Here is an 18578-nt window from a genome sequence, read left to right as displayed (position 1 = left end):
CGGGCAGTGCAGGGCACCCCACAGCCCTGTCCCTCGGGCAGGAGTCACAGCCCCTGCTTCCCCCAGCACAAGCCCCGGAGCAGCTGAGTGTGACACCAGGGGATGGGTTTGGCAGCAGCAAGGAGAGGCTGAGGCAGCTCCAGGGCTCTGCAGCTATCAGCAGGATGCAAATCCTCCTCCTCCTGCCAGCCCCAGAGGCACAGATGTACAAGATGAGGCACTTACACCCATCCTGGCTCTTGTCCTTAATATCTTTAGGGTCTGCCTAAGGCACCCAGGTCCCCCACCAGCTCCCTCTCCTTATCCCCATCACACCCATGACCCCAACATCACCAGAAGCAGCCCCAAAGCAGGGATGAAGATGGGGATTGCTCTGCTCCACTTTGTGACCCCAGACCCAGCTCCAAACACAGCGGACACAGCTTGCCCTTACACAAAGTTTTATTGAGGTAAGTCAGGGACAGGGGAGCTGCACATGGACAGACCGAGAGAAAATAAATAATTCCATATAAATAAGATGCATAAATAGTCCCAACCTGGCAGAGACTGCCTCGAAACAAGAAACCTGCCCTAGGTCACAGCCACACAGGGGCTTTTCCAGGCAAGCCCACAGAACCCTTCCCCCTGCCCTCTACCAAACCTCAAGTTGTACCAGACAAGTCACAATTCAGGAGCAGCCGGGGCCCAGCTTGGCCCCCCCTTAGTGTAGCAGTTGTGGAGCAGCACGAGCCAGCCCACGCAGCGCCCCACACCCCTGCCCGTCCCCGTGGGGGGGGGCCTTCTCCACCCCACAGCACCAAGCCTCGAGCTCATGGCCATGCAGAGGGGAAAAGGCAGCGATTGCCCACAGCCAGGGAGCAGCACGGGTGTGCAGACCTGCTGCCATAATCACAGCCACGTGTGTTCAGCGGGTAGCCGCTGAGGTCCGGAGTCCAGCTGAGCACCACAAAGCACCTCCCATCCCATGGGAAGGCAAGAAGAGACCTCTACGTCCAGAGAAGGTCTCTCCAAAGCACCACGCTAGGCATCGGCCCGCTCCTGGAGGAGCTTGAGGATGTATCGGAGGCGCTGCTGGAGCTCCGGCGAGCAGCCCAGCTCCTGGATGCTGCCCAGCTTGTAGGTGTAGGAGTTGCGTTCCCGGTTGATGTAGGTGACAAGGCAGGAGTGGTCAGGCTTGCTGATGATCACCTTGGTGTGGTCATTGTAGAAGTTCACCTAGGAGACAGGTGGGGCTTGGCTTAGCCTCCCGCAGCGCAGCAGGAGCGGGGATGGAGCCGGGCTTCCTGCCTCAACCCGTTCCTCCTCCCCAACCTGCCCGGGAGCAGCCCCACGGCAGGAACGCACCGATCCAACAAGGTGCCTGCCTCTCCCAGGGGACTGGAGGGGCTGCCACCAGCAGCTGCGGCACCAGAGCAGCACCCAGCACCCACGGCTGGTCTTTGCATTTGGACCATGGTGGGCAAGGACTAACCCGGGTCACGAGACCCCTGGTGGCTTCCCAAAGTGGCATCTGCACAGCACCCTACACATACCTGGAGGGTGCCACTGCTGAAGAGCATAAGCAAGGCCTGGTCCGTCTTCACCCACTGCAGGAGGAGCAGGGCTGGCTGCCCAAGGTCGTCTATGCTCGGCAAGTCACCTCCCTGGGGGAGAAAGGTCTGCGTAAGCCCCTGGTCCCACACCGGTCAGCAGTGCCCTGCTAGCAGGGGACAGCCCCAGGGGCTCCACCCGGCCACAGCCTGCGACCAGGGAGTGCCACCCAGGTGACAGGGTCAAACCACATCCCAGTGACCAACCCAGCCACGGTCCCAGCACCTACCTTCATGAGGTGCTGCTCCATGTAGGACGCGAAGTAGCGCAGCACGCTCATCTGCCCCTGCAGCTGCTCGGGGACGGCGGACACGGGGAAGGCGAAGTGCTTGCTGTTGGTCTGGTTGTAATGCACCGTCCTGGCAGGGGGCACACCGTGAGCTCGGGGCCACCACCCAGCACAAAACCGCCCCCCCGCACAGCCTCCCCTCGCCCCTTTTCCCCCACCCGTGGGGCTGTCCCAAGGACGCCAGCCCCTTCCCCACCGCTCACTTGTGGTTGGGGGAGAGCGCCATGTGCGTGCCGTTGTTGAAGAGGACCCCGATGCTGCGGTTGGAGAGCTGGTAGCCGAAGCCGTACTTGTTGGAGTAGTCCACCCACTTGCTCACCCAGACAAACTGCTCGTGCCGGGCCAGGGAAGCTGGGTTTCTGTCCGCTGGTGGAGAAGGGGAGGGGGTGAGCAGAGCAGGCACCCCCTGCTCAGCTCCCTGCTGCGGGGTCGGGCGGTTATTTGGGGTTCCATTTGGGGTTCCCAAAGCAGCAGCACCCATGCCTTTACACCCTCCTGAGGCAGCCCAGCTGGTTTACCTGGGGGCATGCAGGAGAGGCAGGTCCGCAGGAGCCGGACGGCCGACTCGATGATGGCAGAGGCGGTGATGCAGTCTTCAAAGGCTGCGGAGGGAAGATGACAGGCCGTGAGTCAGCCGGCCCCGCTATCAGCCGGGGCAGGGCAGGAAGCTCGGGGCAGGTGGGGTGGCCCCGGCAGGCATTGCTCACCCTCGCAGCTGCTGGCCATCGTCCCCCGGATGGACGGGGACACGGACTTGTGAGAGGTCTCCTCCACCAGCGTCTCCACGGGGCTGGAGCCGGTGCTGCGGCAGGACCCGGGGGTGGCCTGGGGTGGGGGGGGACACGATGTCAGCACCATCCTGCACGCTGCCGCCCCCCCCCCCAAGGAGGGGTGCGCGTGGACACGGTGCTGCTCTCACCTCATTCCCTTCCACCGTCTTGTAGCTTATCTGCCGGCAGATCGAGGTCTTCATCAGCCCGGTGACCAGCTTGGAGATGTCGTCCTTGTCCTCCGAAGGGCCCTTCTTGGCTGGGGGAGGCAGCAAGCCGTGAGCACAGGGGACGGGGACACGGGGCCACCCCTCCCAGCAGGCTCAGCTCGGGGTGGCAGGCGGCTGCCTCCCGCTTTCACTTCCCAGTTCTCAGGCAGCAGCACAGGGTTTCCAAGAGGAACTGTCCCCGAGGGTTATGGGGCAGCATCCGCTCCCCAGGCGCACGCCCATGCCAGCCACCAGCAGCGGAAGGGCAGGGACAAGGCAGCGAGTGCTGGCCCCAAGCAGGGGACACGGGGACCCCCCAGCAGTGTTCTCCAGGAAACAGGACCCACTTCTCCCCGGAGAAAGGGTCACCAGGAGGTTCCCGTGCAAGCACGTGGACTCACCCTTGGGTTTTTTCTTCCCGAAGAGCGTCTTGGTGACTTTAGCAAAGAGACTCTTTGCTGGGTTGGGGGGGCTCAGCTCCGGAGCCATCACGCAGCTGCTGGGAGGGAGCTTCTCCGGCGTGTAGCCCTGCGGAGGGGTGAAGGCAGAGGTTTGGTTTCCACCACCCACGTGCTTCCCAGGCTGACCGCAGTCACTCGCAGCCCTCCTGACAGCCAGCTTGCATTTCCGTCAGGCCTTGGCTCCGGGCCTGGCATTCGGGTATTTGGGGATCAGCGGCATGGGAAGCAGCCCGTGCTGTGGGGACAGGGCAGCAGGGAGCACACCGGATCCCTCGGTCCCTCCGCAGGCAAGGACAGCGCCCTGCGTGACCCCAAAAGCCTCATCCCACGCTGCTACGGGTCGAGGCGGGACTCCTGCCCGCTCACCTTGAAGAACTCATGGTCCAAGATCTCCTCGAGCGTGAGGCGGTCCTGGGGGTTGCGCCTGAGGATGCCGGCGATGAGGTGCTTGGCAGGCAGGGAGAGGAAGGCAGGCAGGGTGTACTCCACCTGCTTGATGCACCTGTAGGTCTCCTTGAGGTCCGAGGTCTCGAAGGGAGGGTTCCCACACAGCAGGGTGTACCTGGGAGGGGACGCACGTGCCACGGTCACATCCCCGCCGGGTTTGTGACTCAGCAGCACTTAGAGCGAGGAAGCTGGTGGCGTTGGGCCGGCCACACCTGGCTGGGAGCACCACTTCCAGCCCGGCAGGCTGCGCTCACATCCGGCCACGCTTCCTCCTCGCGACTGCCAAGAGCGGCAGGTGAGGAGTCCTGGGGACCGGGACAGGGCTGGCAGGAGGCAGCAGCCCCGTGGCCCTGCCCCACGGCCCTGCCCCACAGCAGAAAGCCACGCAGGAAGCTTGCGGCAGCGGCCGGCGAAGGCTCGAGTCACCGAAGCGATCGCTCCCCGTGCAAACAAGCCGCCAGCCACCGACATTTTCCATTGTTTATCACACTTGTGGGGTGGTTGAGCTTTGAGGCAGAGCACAGTGTGACACCAGGGCCTGCTGCTTGCAGCACCCCGGGGTGCCTGGGGGCACCTCTCAGCAGGATCCGGCCGCTCACTGCCCCCCTCCCCCTGCCCTTCAGCATGCCATTTAGACAAAGCACAATGGGACTTCCCCATGGGGCCCCCCGCAGCCCCCACCCCACTCCATGCACTTACATGACGCAGCCCAGCGACCACACGTCCGACTCCGGGCCGTGGCCCTGCCGCAGCAGCACTTCAGGGGCCAGGTAGTTGGGGGTCCCACAGATTGTCCTGCAGGGCAGACAGCCAGCTCAGAGCCTGCTTTGCATCCCCCCACACCTCTCCGTGCCTGTGATTCAGCCCGCAGCCTGTTCCCCTCCCTAATTTGAGCCCCACAGGCTCTCTCCATCCACAAGGAACCCCCCCCAGCTCCCGGGGGGCAGCAGCAGCTGCTCGTGGCGAGCTATCGGGAAGAGTTCGTCCTAGACACAGCCGGGAACGGAGCCTTTGTGTCCCAGCCTGCACACCCGGCCGGGCACAATAGCCATAGCGAGCGCATTGTTCTCCCTGAGGGCTGCAGGCACGCTCCTGGGGGAGCCACAAAGCCCCCAGCCCCCTCTCCTCGCCTGCAGCTGGGGCAGGAATTACTACAAGGAGATAAAGGGAAGCTCAGACTTACTTTTTCTTCTGGTCAGAGGCGTCCTGGCAAGCAGCTAGACCGAAGTCCCCCACTTTCAGCTCCATGTTTTCGTTGATGAAGAAGTTGCCTGCAAGACGATGGTGACACGTCACCCCCCCGTCCCTTCAGCTCGCTGCTCCCCGCGTGGCTCCGTCCCCAAACGTGACACTCACCCAGCTTGAGGTCCCGGTGCAGGATGCCCTTGAGGTGGAGGTATTTCAAGCCGGAGATGATTTGTTTGAGGTAATAGCGCACTTCAGGCTCCAGCAGGGTATGGCGGGCCTTCCAGATGTGGGCCAGCGACTGCAGAGGGAGAGAAGGCAGCTCGGTGAGGGCAGGCAGCTGTGCTGACTAAGTAAGGGGCCGGCAGGGTCAGAGCCAGTTCTTCCAGGAGTTGCACAAACAATTGTCCTGCCACGGCCAGGAGCTCAGCAGGCTCCCAACTCAGCACAACCAAGGGAGCCACTGGGCTTTTGGTGGTGGCGCTGGGGGCTACAGGCTGCCAGCACGAGCAGGCTGCTTATGGAGGACTTGAAACCCATGGCGTCCCCAGCACCCTGCAAAACCAGCACCTCGGACAAAGCGTCCACTGCTCCGCTCGGGGACACGGAGCCCTCACCTTCCGGCTGCAGTGCTCCAGGAAGATGTAGATGTTCTCCGCGTCCTCAAAGTGGTGGGAGAACTTGACGATGTGCTTGTGGTGCAAGTCGCGGTGCAGCTCGATCTCGTTGGTGATCTGAAAGGATGCAGAGGCCACGGGTGAGCACAGGGTGCCCGCTGGAACCCCAGCACCCCCCATAAGCTCCCCCGGCACCTACCTTCTCCCGCTGGTGGGGTTTAGCCACCCGGCTGTGAGGAATGACCTTCACAGCATAGGTTTTGTTGCTGGAGAGGTCTGTCATTTCGTAGCATCGTGCAAAGCCACCCTGCAAGGGGAAAAGAGGTGGTTGGGGACGGTGACAGACAGCTCTCCGCCCCTGCCGGCTCCTCACAGCGCAGCCCGGGGAGCGTCACACGCCGCTGGCTGCTGCATCGCCCACTGAGATCTGAACCACGATGCTCTCGAGCCGGGATTTTCTTCACCCAGTTCTTGTAAAGCCTCCCAGGCATTTTTCCTCCCACCACTACTGGACTCGGACATCTTTCCAGATGACAGATCGCCCGGAAAGCCCTGCGCGGGGCAGGGGGACCAGAGGCCACCGAAAGGCAGCGCGCGATGGAGACAGGTTTTTCCTGCCGTGATGTCAGCCTCGAATCTGCACACTCAGCTGCCGAGCCCGCCCGGGCCGGGCTGGGAACAAGCAGCCTCCTCCTACACAGCGCTCGCAGCGGGAGGAAAAGTTGCGTGTGCCGCAGCCCGAGCGGCCGGGCCGGCACCCCTGGGAACCGGGGCAGCCGCCGGCCCACGCACGCCCCGCGGGGCGCCCCGAAACCGATCGCGCCTCCGATAAGGCGGCGGGGCCGGGAGCCAGCCCGGCTGATTCACGGCTCCCGGCCCGGTACAAGGGGCGCGGGGGGGGGGGGGGGGGGGTCGAGGGGGGCAGCAGCAAGGCCCCCAGCCCCCTCCCGGCTCCCACCCCTACGGGAGCAGGGGGCTCCCCGCGCATCCCGCTGCCGCCCCCCGTTGTCCCCCGGTACCTTCCCGAGCAGGCGGCCCTTGCAGTAGGAGCGACCGGAGAGCGGGTCGGTGATGAGCCGGGTGGTCTCGGCTGCCCGGTTGGGCGGCGGCGGGGAGGGCGCGGGCTGGGCGGGCAGGCGGGCGGTGGTGGCGGCGGGGAACGGGGGAAAAAGGCCGGCGTGCTCCATGGCGGCTGCGGGCACGGCCCCGGGCACGGCCCCGGTGCTGCTGCTGCTGCTGCTGCGGCGGCTCCTCCGCCACCGGCGGCCCCGCGCACGTGGCCCCGCCGCCGCCCCCCAACTTGGCGCTGGCGCGCCGGGGATCCCGCCGGTTTTATCAATGGGCGCGCTGACGTCACCCGCGGGGCCACGCCCCCCTCCGGGCGGCCCCGCCGCGCTCTTAAAGGCGCAGCAGCACGGAAAAGGGGGGTGGGGGAGGGGAGGGGAGGGGTGTGGGGGGGGTGGTGGGGGTCGTGTGAGGGCAGCCGGCCGCTGTCACCTTTCTGCAGAGGTCTGGGGGAAGGAGCCAGCCCTGCCCCTACGCGCGGGGGTCGGTAGATTCACACCCGCCACAGATGTGCCCCCCCCCAGGCCCAGAGACCCCCATGGACAGGCTCCCCTCTAGGCACACGACCCCCATAGACACAGGGATCCCCCCCCCCCCCGAGAGACTCAAAGACCCCCACGGGCATGCAGAGACCCCTCCTCAACTCCCTTCCACCTCTCCCGAGACCCGCAGACCCCCCTCCCCACGCACATCTAGGGGGGATTTTGAAGCCCACCTGTATGCTGCATACCCTGACCCCCACACACCTACCCTGGATGCAGCCAGGCGCCCCCCCCAAAGCCCCCACTCTGTCCCAGTGGGGTCCCAGCCCACCCCAGGTGGGGCACTGGGGACATGGGGGGGGCAGTGGAAGATGCAGGTGGGCTGCCTGGCCACGCTGTCCCCTGGGTCTGTGCCTTTGTGCCACGCTTTGCTGGGTCTGGCCGTGCTGGCCCCGATGTGCAGTGGTGTCCGTAGGGTACAGTGGTGTCTGTAGGGCGCTGTGCCACCGCAGTGCTGCTCTCTAATGGCCACGGGGAAGACACGTCTCAGTGTCACCCAAAATAGGCCGCGGATGGGTGGATGTAGGGCAGCAGGACTGGCCAGAGAACCACGGCACCCCGCTCTCCCGGATCAGCAGCGTTGCAAAAGCCCCTCGAAAGCAGATCCTGCTGCCCTTCAGGGTAGCAGGACCATGTGCAAGTCCCTCGCTCTGTGCCAATTTCCCCTCCGCTCCCCCGAGGCAGCTCGGAGCTCTGCTCACTGATGCTCGATGTGCTCCTGAACACGCCGAGGGTTTTGCGTGAGCACCCCTGGCCAACCGGCCCCACATTTCGCAGCACACCCCGTCTCGTCCTCCGAGATGAGAACTGAACAAACCTGCCCGGAGGGAGAGATGAAAGGATCCGGCTCTGTTTACTTTCCTCTTGGCTTTCAACCTTTCGCGGAGGAAGTGTGTGCAAACACTCTGCCCGGCAGCACACCCGGGTTCCCCCTTCGGGGAAAGCTGCCGGTTTCCACCAGGGCCCCAGGGCTCCCCTGGGCACGGGTGGCGTCACGGTGCACCTCTGCCTTTCCGACGGAGGCCCCGGCTCGGGGCTCCCCGGGCAGAGCTGAGTCAGCTTCTGGAAGCAGCGCGGGGGTGGAGGCACCCGAGGGTGCAGGGAGGCCCCAGGGAGGTGCTGGGGGCAGCGGGACAACCTGCGGGGGCTTGTCCTGGGGCCTCCTGCTGGGAGCCACCAGCTCTGCTGCTCGCTGCCGGCTCCTGGCTCGGGCTGGGCTCGGGTGGGTGCCCACGTCCCCCGCCCCGGGGCTGGGGCACCTCACCGAGAGGGATGGAGCCCGGGAGCTGCTCCCCCCCACCTGCTGCTCAGCCCTGCCGTGATGCACGAGAGCATCAGAGCATCGCAGACGGGCATTGGCCCACGCACCAGGCTCGGGCGGGTAGGAGGAGAGCGCGGTTTAATGTCAGCAGCCTGCCGAGCCTGCAGAAGGGGAGGCTCTGCGGTGATCCCACTGCTGCCTGCGCCTATCGGGTTGGAGGTACGAGGAGAAGGAAGCTGCAAGGAGAAGGGAGCTGCAAGGAGAAAGGAGCTGCAAGGAGAAAGGAGCTGCAAGGAGAAGGGAGCTACGAGGAGAAGGGAGCTGCAACGAGAACGGAGCCACCTCTTTGGGGAGGTGCCCAGCGGAACGAGGACAGGCACCCGCTGCAAGTTGCATCGAGGAAAATTCCACCTAGACGTTAGGAAATGTTTTTTTTCCTCTCGAGAGTGGTGAAATGCTGCAGAAGCCCGGAGAGGCTGTGGGACCTGTGTCCTCCACGAAATTCAGACCCAGCCTGGTCCCCCCGTGACCCCCCCGGTGCTGCTCAGCAGCAGCAGGAGCAGGGAAGCCAAACCCGGCTCTCTCGGCAGCTGCTGTAGGGTGCAGGCAGCACCCGTGCAGGAAGAGCACAGAAAGGGCCCTGGGACAGGAGAGCTGCCTGGGAGGGGGGGGGACAGCCCCGAACCTCTCAGGAGTGGGGTTTTCCCCCTCGCTCAGCGCTCTCACCCTGCAAAAGATGCCGAGGAGGAGGGGAGGGCGACGGAGCCGGGGAAGGAAGCGGCAGCACCGGCTGGGGAAGTGCCGAGGGGAAGCTGCAAATCCAGGCAGAGCTGCCTGGAGGGAGAGAGAAAAGGATCCCCATCCCTCCGGGTTAAGGCAGCACTTGGCTTTGGGGGTGTGGGAGGCAGCCTGAGCTGGGCAGGAGGGCGGCCACCGGATCCCAGCCCCGCTGTTGTCACCTTGCTGAGCGTTGCCAAGCCGCCGCTCCCCCGCCGCGTGCCTCAGTTTACCCGGCTCCTCGGGGCACGTTGCACACCGCCGTGAGCCCATGCCCGTGTTTTTGGGGCGTGGGAACGCGGCTCCTCTCTCCAGCGCTGCTTTCCCCGTAGGTCGTGGTGCTGTGTCCTCTTCCCCAGCCGGGTGTGGGGTGGAAGGAAGTCAGAAGGGGCCCGGCCATGCTGGAGAGGGCGGCTGGCCCCGTTGTGGCCCCTTTGGTCCCCGTCCCACCACCACGTCCACCCCGCATCCTCGTCCCAGCGGGGCTGGGGGGCACATCGCGCCCCCCCCAGGTGGGGAGCAGGGGGCTGGGACCTCTCCCCCCCCCAGGAGAGCAGGGAATGGGGCAGACCCCGGCCCAGCCCCTCTGCCGTGGTTTGGGGGGGCTGATGCTGGGGTCGGGGGGCTCGGGGGGGCTGGGGGCTTGTTGGGGGGGCTGGGAGCTGGGGGGCTTGGAGGGGGCTCTGGGCTTTGGGGGATGGAGAGGGGAAGGTTAGGGAGGGGTGCCTGGGTTCGGGGCGTGGGGGGTGCCCTGCTTTTTGGGGGCACAGCGGGGCGGGTGGGAGCCCGGCGAGGGATCGGGGCGGGGGGGGCCGAGCTCGGGGCGGGGGCCGGAGGTGCGGGGCGAGGCGGGCCCCGGGGCGGCCGGGTTCCGGCGGGGCCCCCCCGGCAGCGAGGCGGAGCCGGGCGGCGGCGGCGGCGGCTGCGGGGGGAGCGCGGAGCGGCCCCGGGGAGCATGGGGCGGGCGGCGGCAGGTGAGCGGCGGGGGGACGGGGGGGGGACACGAGGAAAAACCCGGGGGGGACACGGGCGAAACCCCGGGGGGAACAGCGGGACGGCCCCGGGGGTGGCATCCCCGGGGTGCGGGGACCAAGTGCGGGGCGAGCGGAGGGACCGGGGGCGTTATCGGGGCGTTACTGGGGTAGGGGTGGGGGGAGAAGCCCCCGGCTGTGGGGTGCTGGGTGTCGGGGCCGCAGCGGGGTGCCCATCTCCCCGGCTGTCCCGCAGGCACCGCGCTGCAGACCCTGTCCCTGTGCCTCCTGCTCGCCGCCAGCCTCGCCCAGGACCCGGCACCGGAGAGCTGCAACTGCACCGAGCCCCTGGACTTCGAGGCTTTCCGGGCTGCTCCGCTCGCCGAGAGCTGCTGCCTCAACTTCAGCAGCTCCAACGTCACCCTGCTGGACTGGGGGGCTCTGGTGGGGGTGCGGGGGCTGCGGGAGCTCGACCTCTCGCACTGCGGCATCGCGGCCATCAGCAACGCGCAGGGCGTCCCCCCCGCCCTGGAGGTCTTGCACTTAAGCCACAACCAGCTGGAAAGCCTCCCGGGGGGCTTTCTGGAAGATGCCCCGAACTTGAAGATCCTCTACCTGGACAGGAACCAGCTCCGGGAGCTTCCCAAATCCTTCCTGAAAGCATCAACTCGGGTGCAGGAGGTCTACCTGGGCTATAACGCCCTGACTTCCCTCCCCAGCAGCCTCCTGCAGCCGTCCCTGCTCCAGCTCCAGGTGTCCAACAACAGCTGGGACTGCAGCTGCGCCCTGCTCAGCGCCCTGCAGGGCCGGCCCAGCCTGGCCGCCGGGCTCACCTGCCACACGCCGGAGCGGCACCGCGGCGCCGAGCTCCGCAGCATCCCCCGGGACGAGCTGTGCCGCTCGCACAGCCTCACCGCCCTCTTCATCTGCCTGCCCCCACTCCTCCTCCTCGCCAGCATCGCCTGCTGCTTCTGCAGGAGGAAGAGGAAAACCAACTACAGCCTGGGGGGCAGCCACCCAGCCACCACGGAGAGGGGCAGCGCGCCGGTGCCCCCCGAACCCCACCGCTACGTCCCCTACGAGCTGCCCGCTGCCCCCTCCGAGAAGGAGAAGAAGGTGCTGCTGGGGGGGCCGGCGCTGCTCCAGCCCTCCCAGGACCCTCTGGAGAGCAGCAGGGACCTGTACGAGGAGGTGGAGATCCGGGTGGGATCCCACGTGCGGCCCCACGACGGGCAGCGGGGCGCGGGGCCGGGCACCCAGCGGGGAGCCCCGGGAGCTGGGGTGGAGGAGCTGGGGGGCAGCGGGGCAGAGGGAGACACGGTGAGCGTGAGCGACGTCCTGAAGGACTCGGCCGACCGGGAGAAGATCTACATGAACCAGGCGACCAACTACTACAACCTGGTGCCCGGCATCGAGCTGGAGGACTCGGATAACCTGGAGTATGAGAACATCGACCTGCACTGAAGGGGGGACGGGATACGGGACTCGGGGGGCAACAGGAGGTGGCCGTGGCTGGGAGAGGCCGCGAGCCGCCCTGCCGTGGCTTGCACTGGCTGTTTGTGAACGTGTACCCCCAAATTTCCCCCCCCTTCCCCTGCACTCCCGTGTGCACCCCTTGCTTGCCACGTGCTGCGGCTGGGCAGGGCTGCGAGCGGCTCTGGGCACCGGGGGGTTCTCTGCACGAGGGTTTTGGGGACGCAGGCACCCAGGAAGGACGTGGAGAGGAGGTGAGGGCTCTCCCGTATGGTTTTTAGGGCCAGGTGACAACAGCGTGCGTGCCAGGGCCGCTGACCAGGGCTCTGTCCCCTCTGCAGCCAGCTGGTACGAGGCACGGACCCGCTGCCCCCAGCCTGCATGTATCAGGGTCTGGGGACGAGAAACGTGGTCTGCGTGTGGGGTCCTGCGTGGGATTGGCGGGGTCTTGCTGCAAAGGGGAGCCTGGAGTGGCCCTGCCTGCTCCCCCAGCACGTTTCATGTGTCCTGTTCACACGAGTGCTTGTGCACACGCGTGTGCAAGGACTGGGCATGGATGGCCTTGCTCGTGCCGGGCCCTGCTCAGCAAAAGGCTTTTGTTTGCAGGGCGTCCATAGGGTGCCACCGGAGCAGAGGGGTGCCCTTTGCAGCCTTCCCTCCCCGATGTGCTGCCCGGCCCTGCAGGAGCCAGCTCCTGATGCGAAATAAATCATTTTACTCTTGGCACTGCGGCTGCGCCCCGTCTCTGCTGGGCTGGGGGTGGTGGGTGCCGGCCCTCGGGGCTGAGCGAGCTGCAGCCCGTGATTTACAGCCCATGAAGGAAGCTGCCAGCCTGCCACGGGCACCGTGCTCACCAGCCAGGGCAGGACGGGCTGGGGGTGCTGTAAATTATCTCCCTGCACAGCCCCATGGGTCGCATCCGCCCATGGGTGCCTGCAGGGATGCAGACAGCCTCGTGCCCCATACCCACGCCGCTTTCTCCAGCAGGAGATGGACCAGGGGCATCGGGGGATGCGCCGAGGGCATTTCCCAAGCTGGAAGCCCCCAGCTCCGTGGGTCGGAGCCGTGGCAGGCTGTGCCGGGCCCCGTGCCCGGCAGGAAGGGAGCTGGGCAGGGCGGGACGCGGCGCTATGGCCGGCAAAGGAAGCGACGTTTCCTGCCCGGCGCAGCCTCGCAGCCCGTGGTGGTGGTGCTCGCTCCTGCCTCGGGCTGCCTTGGGCTGGAGGGTGCAAGCACCAGCACGGGTTGGGGATGAGGACAGGGTGGTTTCGCTGCATGTCGCGCTGCTCCTCACAGATGTTTCCCACTGGTTCACGTCCCGCTGGGACATTCGCCCTCCCAGCTCCCTCCCTGAGAAAGTGGCCCCGTGCCAGACGTCCCCAAGCCTCCACCACCCCCGCCAGGTGCTGCAGCCAAGGGACACCCAGGGGACCCCGGCGTGCCCCAGCTCTGCTGCCCACCCTGCAGCTCGTGCTGTCCCCCAGCCCCCCTGGGGACACAGAGGGACCGGGAACTGCCGCAGAGCACGAGCAGGCAGGCCGGGGCTGGCCCCAGGACGTGGCAGCGAGGGGCGCGTTACCCACGGGCACCCCAGAAACACCCCGCAGCCCCCCCGAGCCAGCTCACACTGGGGTCACGTTCCCAGGGCTGCCAGGAGCGGTGACAACCCCCATCCTTTCCCCTCCTCCTCATGGAGCCTAAATTCAGCCCGCCAAGGAACGGCCCAAACCACCCCGCTGGCTCCTGTGCACCCCCAGGTCTGACGCCAGCAGCTCCCACCGAAATCTCCGGTGGCAGGGAGGTGTGACCGTCCCGTAATTCCCTGTTCCCTGCCCGTGACAGCTCCAATCCATCACGTGGAGGGCTCGGCCGACGGGTTCACACCGGGGTATTTAGGGGGGAAGGCACCGGGTGCTGCTAGGGACGTGCAGAGCAGCGTGGGGAGGGCGTGGGGCGAGCCGGCCCATGGGCACCGGTGCTTGGCGTGGCAGCGAGCACACGTCCCGGCCGGCGGCGTGTACCCCGCTTCTCCCCCAGCAGTGAGATCATCATCCGTGCCACCATGACCGTCTCCTACACGCTCAAAGTCGCCGACTCCCGTTTCGGGGGCTTCTCCAAGCTGCTCTTCCGCTGGAAGGGCAGCATCTACAAGCTGCTGTACAAGGAGTTCATCGTCTTCGTGGTGCTGTACGCGCTGCTCAGCGTCGTCTACCGGTGAGTAGCGGAGCGACTGGGACCCCACAAGGAGAAGGGGACCCAGGGAATGGCTTTTTTTGGGGGGAGGGGGGTCTGAGGCAGCTCGCCTCTGACCCTGGTGCGTGCCCGCTGCAGGCGGCTGCTGACCGAGGAGCAGAAGCGTCTCTACACCAAAGTGGCTCAGTACTGCAACCGCTCCACGGACCTCATCCCCATGTCCTTCGTCCTAGGTACGGGTCCCTCTCCTGCTCCCCCGCGGCTTGGGGATGCCCCATCCTGCCCCCATGCCAAAATTGCCCCGTTGCCTGGGGCCGGATGGCACTCAGCTCCCAAAGCCACCGAGCACAGCTCCCTGGCCCTTTTCCAGAGCCAGGGAAGAGCCGGGGATATCCCCACCTCCATCCCTGGGGAGAGCAGTCCAAGGGGAAGGACAACGTGCTCTTTATCCCCCGACCTGTCACCCCTGGAGAGCCGGCAGGTCCCCCGGGTGTGGGCTCGTCACCTCTCAGAGCCCCCTGCGCCGTCTCCGCACAGGTTTTTACGTCACCCTGATCGTGAACCGGTGGTGGGCGCAGTACACCAGCATCCCCCTGCCCGACCAGCTCATGTGCATCATCTCCAGCAACGTCCACGGCAAGGACGAGAGGGGTCGGATCCTGCGGCGCACCCTCATCCGCTACGCCAACCTCTCGGCTGTCCTCATCCTGCGCTCCGTCAGCACCAGGGTGCTCAAGCGCTTCCCCACCATGGACCACGTGGTGGAAGCGGGTGAGGGGGGGGCAAAGCCTGGGGGGGGAACGGCTTGAAATATGGGGCGGGAGAGCTGGGAAGCTCAGCAGTGTCCCCGTCACCCCGGGGTGGGCTAAGGGGTGGCAGTGGGGAGCCCCTGGGTCCCCTTGCAAGCATCCCTGACCCACACGTGAGGCGGCATCCTGCCCCGATGTGGAGGGGTTATTTCCTTGCATGGACACTGCATGTGTCCCTAAAGAAACACGTCCCCTCTGCCCCCCCCAGACCCTGGAAAACCCCACGTTCCTCCTGGGGAGGGTCCCCAAAAACTCCCTTTGCCCCACCACCGGGGGTCCGCGGCGCTGAGCCCCTGCTGCTCGCCCCCCCCGCACCGCCGCAGGCTTCATGACGCAGGACGAGCGCAAGAAGTTCGAGAGCCTGCACTCGGACTTCAACAAGTACTGGGTGCCCTGCGTGTGGTTCACCAACCTGGCGGCGCAGGCCAGGCGGGACGGCCGCATCCGCGACGACGTGGCCCTGCGCCTGCTGATGGACGTGAGTGGTGCCGGGTGCGCGGGGGGCACGGCACCGCAGGGGGCGGGGGGGGGGGGGAGACCCGGGCAAAACCCGTCCTTGTCCTCCCTGCCAGGAGCTGAACGCGTACCGGGCCAAGTGCAGCATGCTCTTCCACTACGACTGGATCAGCATCCCGCTGGTGTACACGCAGGTGGGTGACCGGACCCCCGGTAAAAGCGATTTGTTCCCACCGTGCGCCCGGTGCCGCCGGCGCACAGTGATGCGCAGGAGCACGGGGTGGATGGGGAGCGTGGCACGGGGGGGGATCGCCCCTCGGGTGGGCTTCGGGCTTTAGCCTGGAGCACCTGAGAGCATCATCGAGCAGCAAAGCCTCTGGCAGCCTCACGTCCCCCCTCGCTGCCACCGCTGTCCCTGTGCTCCCCGCAGGTGGTCACCATCGCCGTGTACTCCTTCTTCGCCTTCTGCCTCATCGGGCGGCAGTTCCTGGAGCCGCTGGAGCCGGGGCAGGAGGGGGATCTGGACATGTACGTGCCCCTCTCCACCCTCCTGCAGTTCTTCTTCTACGCCGGCTGGCTGAAGGTGAGACACGGCCGGGGGGGTGCCCGGGGGTCCCTGGCCCAGGGCTTGGCACCGGCCACGTCACGGCTGGTGGCCCTCGGGGACGTGTCGCGGCGGGGCACCAGGGGGTGGAGGCTGCTCACTGCAGGGCACTGCCCGTTTCAGGTGCCCCGTGGGTGGCCCGATGGGAAGGTGTCCCAGGAGGGTGTCCCAGGAGGGCGTCCCCGTCCCCGACCCCGTGTCACCTGCCCCCTCCCTCCGCAGGTTGCCGAGCAGATCATTAACCCGTTCGGGGAAGACGACGATGACTTCGAGACCAACAAGCTGATAGACAGGAATCTGCAGGTGGGGTGTTGTGTTGGGTGGGCATCGGGACGTCCCCGCAACGTGGCAATGGGGACTGTCCCCCCTCAGCCCTGCTCCTGGTCTTTGTCCAAAAGAGATTCCCATCTAGGTGCAGGGCTGCACCTTGTCCCTCCGTCCCCTGTCCACCCGTGTATCTGCTCCCCCTGGCAGGGTCAGCATCCTCCCCCAAGGGACACTCAGCAGCCTGGCACCGCTGCTCGTCCCCACCACCCAGGAAGGCATTTAAAAGAGGAAAACCCCAAATGCAGCCAGGGGATGCACCCGGAGCCTCCCTGGCTCCTTCCAACCCCTGCAAGGCTGGTGCTGGCAGCAGGACCTGCAGACACCGGGTCCTCATCCCCCGTCCCCAGGTGTCCCTGCTCTCGGTGGATGACATGTACCAGAACCTGCCGCCAGCCGCCAAGGACAAGTACTGGAACGAGTCCACGGCTCAGCCCCCCTACACCATGGCCACCGCCGCCGAGACCCTGAAGCCCTCCTTCCTGGGCTCCACCTTCGACATGCGGTGAGTGCACGGCACGGCGCAGCCGGGAGCCCCAGCTGGAGACTTGGGGGGGGGGGGTCCCTGCCTGCACTCTGTGCCCTGGGTGCCACCGTCCCGGCATGGCCCCGTGCAGGGCTGGGTGTCCCCAACCCGTCAGGGGGACCTTGGGGACGTGTGGCCGTCCCCATCGCCCTGCCGTGCTCCCCCAGCATGTGCGAGGACGTGGAGCAGAGCCAGCCGGTGGAGGTCTCGCCGAGCATGCCGCGCATCCAGACGCCCCTGCTCGGCCGCTTCCTCGCCGCCGCCTCCCCCGCCATCAGCATCAAAAATTTCGGCCGGGGCGGCCGAGCCACCCCCCACCTGCGGCGTCCCCGGGGGGACGGAGCCTTCCCCTCCCCGCACCCTGGCCGCCCCGAGGACCCCGAGGCGGTGGATCGCATCGAGGAGGAGGAGACGGAGGATGATGAGAGCCGGGGCAGCGAGCCCCCCACGCCGGGTGGTCCCCTGGGGGGACCCCGGTCGCCGAAGGCCTCCGAAATGCGGAGGAAGGAGCTGCCGCTGGTCCTGGTGAAGGCTCCGTCCAGCGAGAGCATCGGGGCTGAGCGGCCGGGGGGCTGGGAGCCCTGAGGGTGCCTCGATGGCACCCCCGACCCTGTCCCCAGACACCCCCTCGTGCCCCCCTGCATGGTTTTTCTGCAGCCAGCCCTGCGCCAGGTTGGTGGGGAGGTCCCGGTGGTTTTGGGGTTGGGCACGCAGCATTCAAAGCTAGCTGTTAGCCCCAAAATTGCAGGATTCAGCTCGTGCGTGTGGCGATGCCACTCACTGGTACGGCCACGCTCACTCCCTGCTACCAAGGGCCAACAGAGGGGACAGGGGACAGCCCAGACACCGAGCAAGGGACAGGACAACGGCATTCGGCGCCGTGCTGATGGCCCCTCAGCGTCAATAAAGCTGCTGCCAGCTCCAGCTTTCAGGTTCGTTCTTGGCGGTGCAAAGAGGGTGGATTCCATCCCCTGGACTGACACCGGGGACTGTCGCGGGGCGTTAGACCCAGCGACAGAGCCAGATGCTGTAAAGCAAAAGGGCGCACACGCCCCTGGCCAGCTGCCACCCCGTCCCATTCCCATGTCACACCTACGGCACGGTGACAGTGCCGGCTTCGTTCCCACGGGCCGTTGCCCTTGGCTGCCGCGTCTCGGAGCAATGACACCAATGCAATTTATAAGCAGCGCGCACTGATGAATTAGGCATAACCCTGCTCGTCAGGGGTTTACAGCCCCTACCCTTACCCTAACACGGCAATTGTCTCGGTTTCTCCCTCCGTACAAAGTCCCCCAGGAACACCCTGAATCCTGTTTGCTCTCCGCAGAGGGCGAGCAGAGAGAAACAAACCCGGAGGAAGCAGCCGTGACACATCCCTCCCAAACGCCCTTTATCGCGTCCGCCCTGCCTCTCTGGAAATAGGCGTTGCTAGAAAGCAGGGAAAGTTTACCCGAGATCGCTATGGAGAAGGAACGTGCTTGTGCAAACGTCACGCCCGGCCAGGTCCCACCTCGAGACTCCAGGAGCGCCTGGTTCCACCCTGCAGGCACAGCGCCGGGCCGAGGCAGCGGTGCCGCGCTCCCACCAGGGCAGATGTGAGGTTGGGTAGGGGGGGCACGCACCCGGCAGGCACGCACTCCAGAACCAGACGCCACATTTATTTATTTAAAGCTGTTCGTCCTCGAACGCCCCAAAACATCTGGAAAGGTTCGTACCGTTCACCAGTTTCCCAATCCCGCAAGTGGCAGGGCAGAAAGCTGGAACTTGTACCCAGCTTTCGAAAGGGGCAGGCCACGAGGAGAGCCCGGCCCTTCTGCTAGAAGGGATTTCTCTTGCACTGGGATGAGACCAGGGAGGTCAGGGAGAGACCAGCCAGTCACTTAGCAGTGCAGCCGCATTCAGCAGCTTCGAGACAAGGCAGGGGACCCCGAGGTGAGCGTGCACGGGGAACCCTGTCAGCTCCCGGAACGGCACAACTCCAACAGGGGTGGGCAGCCGCACCTTCCTCC

General features: G+C 66.3%; 2 protein-coding genes and 1 non-coding gene across 3 annotated transcripts; 1 reads left to right on the top strand and 2 right to left on the bottom strand.

The window, feature by feature from the left end:
* Positions 1-423: 423 nt before the first annotated feature.
* Positions 424-6870, bottom strand: PLK3 (polo like kinase 3). The gene is made up of 15 exons (XM_035537923.1): positions 6588-6870; positions 5768-5875; positions 5569-5685; positions 5123-5252; positions 4950-5037; positions 4466-4561; positions 3686-3881; positions 3260-3386; positions 2799-2908; positions 2587-2704; positions 2398-2481; positions 2083-2245; positions 1820-1949; positions 1533-1643; positions 424-1215 (listed from the first exon to the last, which is right to left on the bottom strand). Exons 1-15 carry the CDS (start codon positions 6753-6755, stop codon positions 1021-1023), a joined length of 1941 nt encoding a protein of 646 aa, XP_035393816.1. The 5' UTR covers positions 6756-6870; the 3' UTR covers positions 424-1020.
* Positions 6871-13719: 6849 nt separating this feature from the next.
* BEST4 (bestrophin 4) lies at positions 13720-17154 on the top strand. Its single transcript, XM_035537893.1, has 9 exons — positions 13720-13871; positions 13989-14083; positions 14388-14621; positions 14983-15137; positions 15232-15309; positions 15546-15698; positions 15942-16022; positions 16394-16548; positions 16737-17154. The coding sequence occupies exons 1-9, from the start codon at positions 13720-13722 to the stop codon at positions 17152-17154; spliced, it is 1521 nt and encodes a 506-aa protein (XP_035393786.1).
* Positions 17155-18331: 1177 nt separating this feature from the next.
* On the bottom strand, positions 18332-18461 carry LOC118243819 (small nucleolar RNA SNORA35). Its single transcript, XR_004777346.1, has one exon. It is a non-coding gene; the product is annotated as a small nucleolar RNA SNORA35 (small nucleolar RNA).
* Between the last annotated feature and the right edge of the window lie 117 nt (positions 18462-18578).

The sequence above is a fragment of the Cygnus atratus genome, chromosome 8 (genome assembly GCF_013377495.2).
Source record: "Cygnus atratus isolate AKBS03 ecotype Queensland, Australia chromosome 8, CAtr_DNAZoo_HiC_assembly, whole genome shotgun sequence".
Taxonomy (NCBI): Eukaryota; Metazoa; Chordata; class Aves; order Anseriformes; family Anatidae; genus Cygnus; species Cygnus atratus.
This window is presented reverse-complemented; position numbering and strand designations above follow the sequence as displayed.

Bases quoted from the DNA above. Each gene is read 5' to 3' on its own strand.
- PLK3 (XM_035537923.1), bottom strand. From the start codon at position 6,755: ATGGAGCACGCCGGCCTTTTTCCCCCGTTCCCCGCCGCCACCACCGCC. The intron at 5,876-6,587 runs GTACCGGGGGAC...TTCCCCTTGCAG, and splicing joins AGGGCCGCCTGCTCGGGAAG to GGTGGCTTTGCACGATGCTA. The intron at 5,253-5,568 runs GTGAGGGCTCCG...CTCCCTCTGCAG, and splicing joins TGGAGCACTGCAGCCGGAAG to TCGCTGGCCCACATCTGGAA.
- BEST4 (XM_035537893.1), top strand. From the start codon at position 13,720: ATGACCGTCTCCTACACGCTCAAAGTCGCCGACTCCCGTTTCGGGGGC. The intron at 16,023-16,393 runs GTGGGGTGTTGT...CCCCGTCCCCAG, and splicing joins TGATAGACAGGAATCTGCAG to GTGTCCCTGCTCTCGGTGGA. The intron at 16,549-16,736 runs GTGAGTGCACGG...GTGCTCCCCCAG, and splicing joins GGCTCCACCTTCGACATGCG to CATGTGCGAGGACGTGGAGC.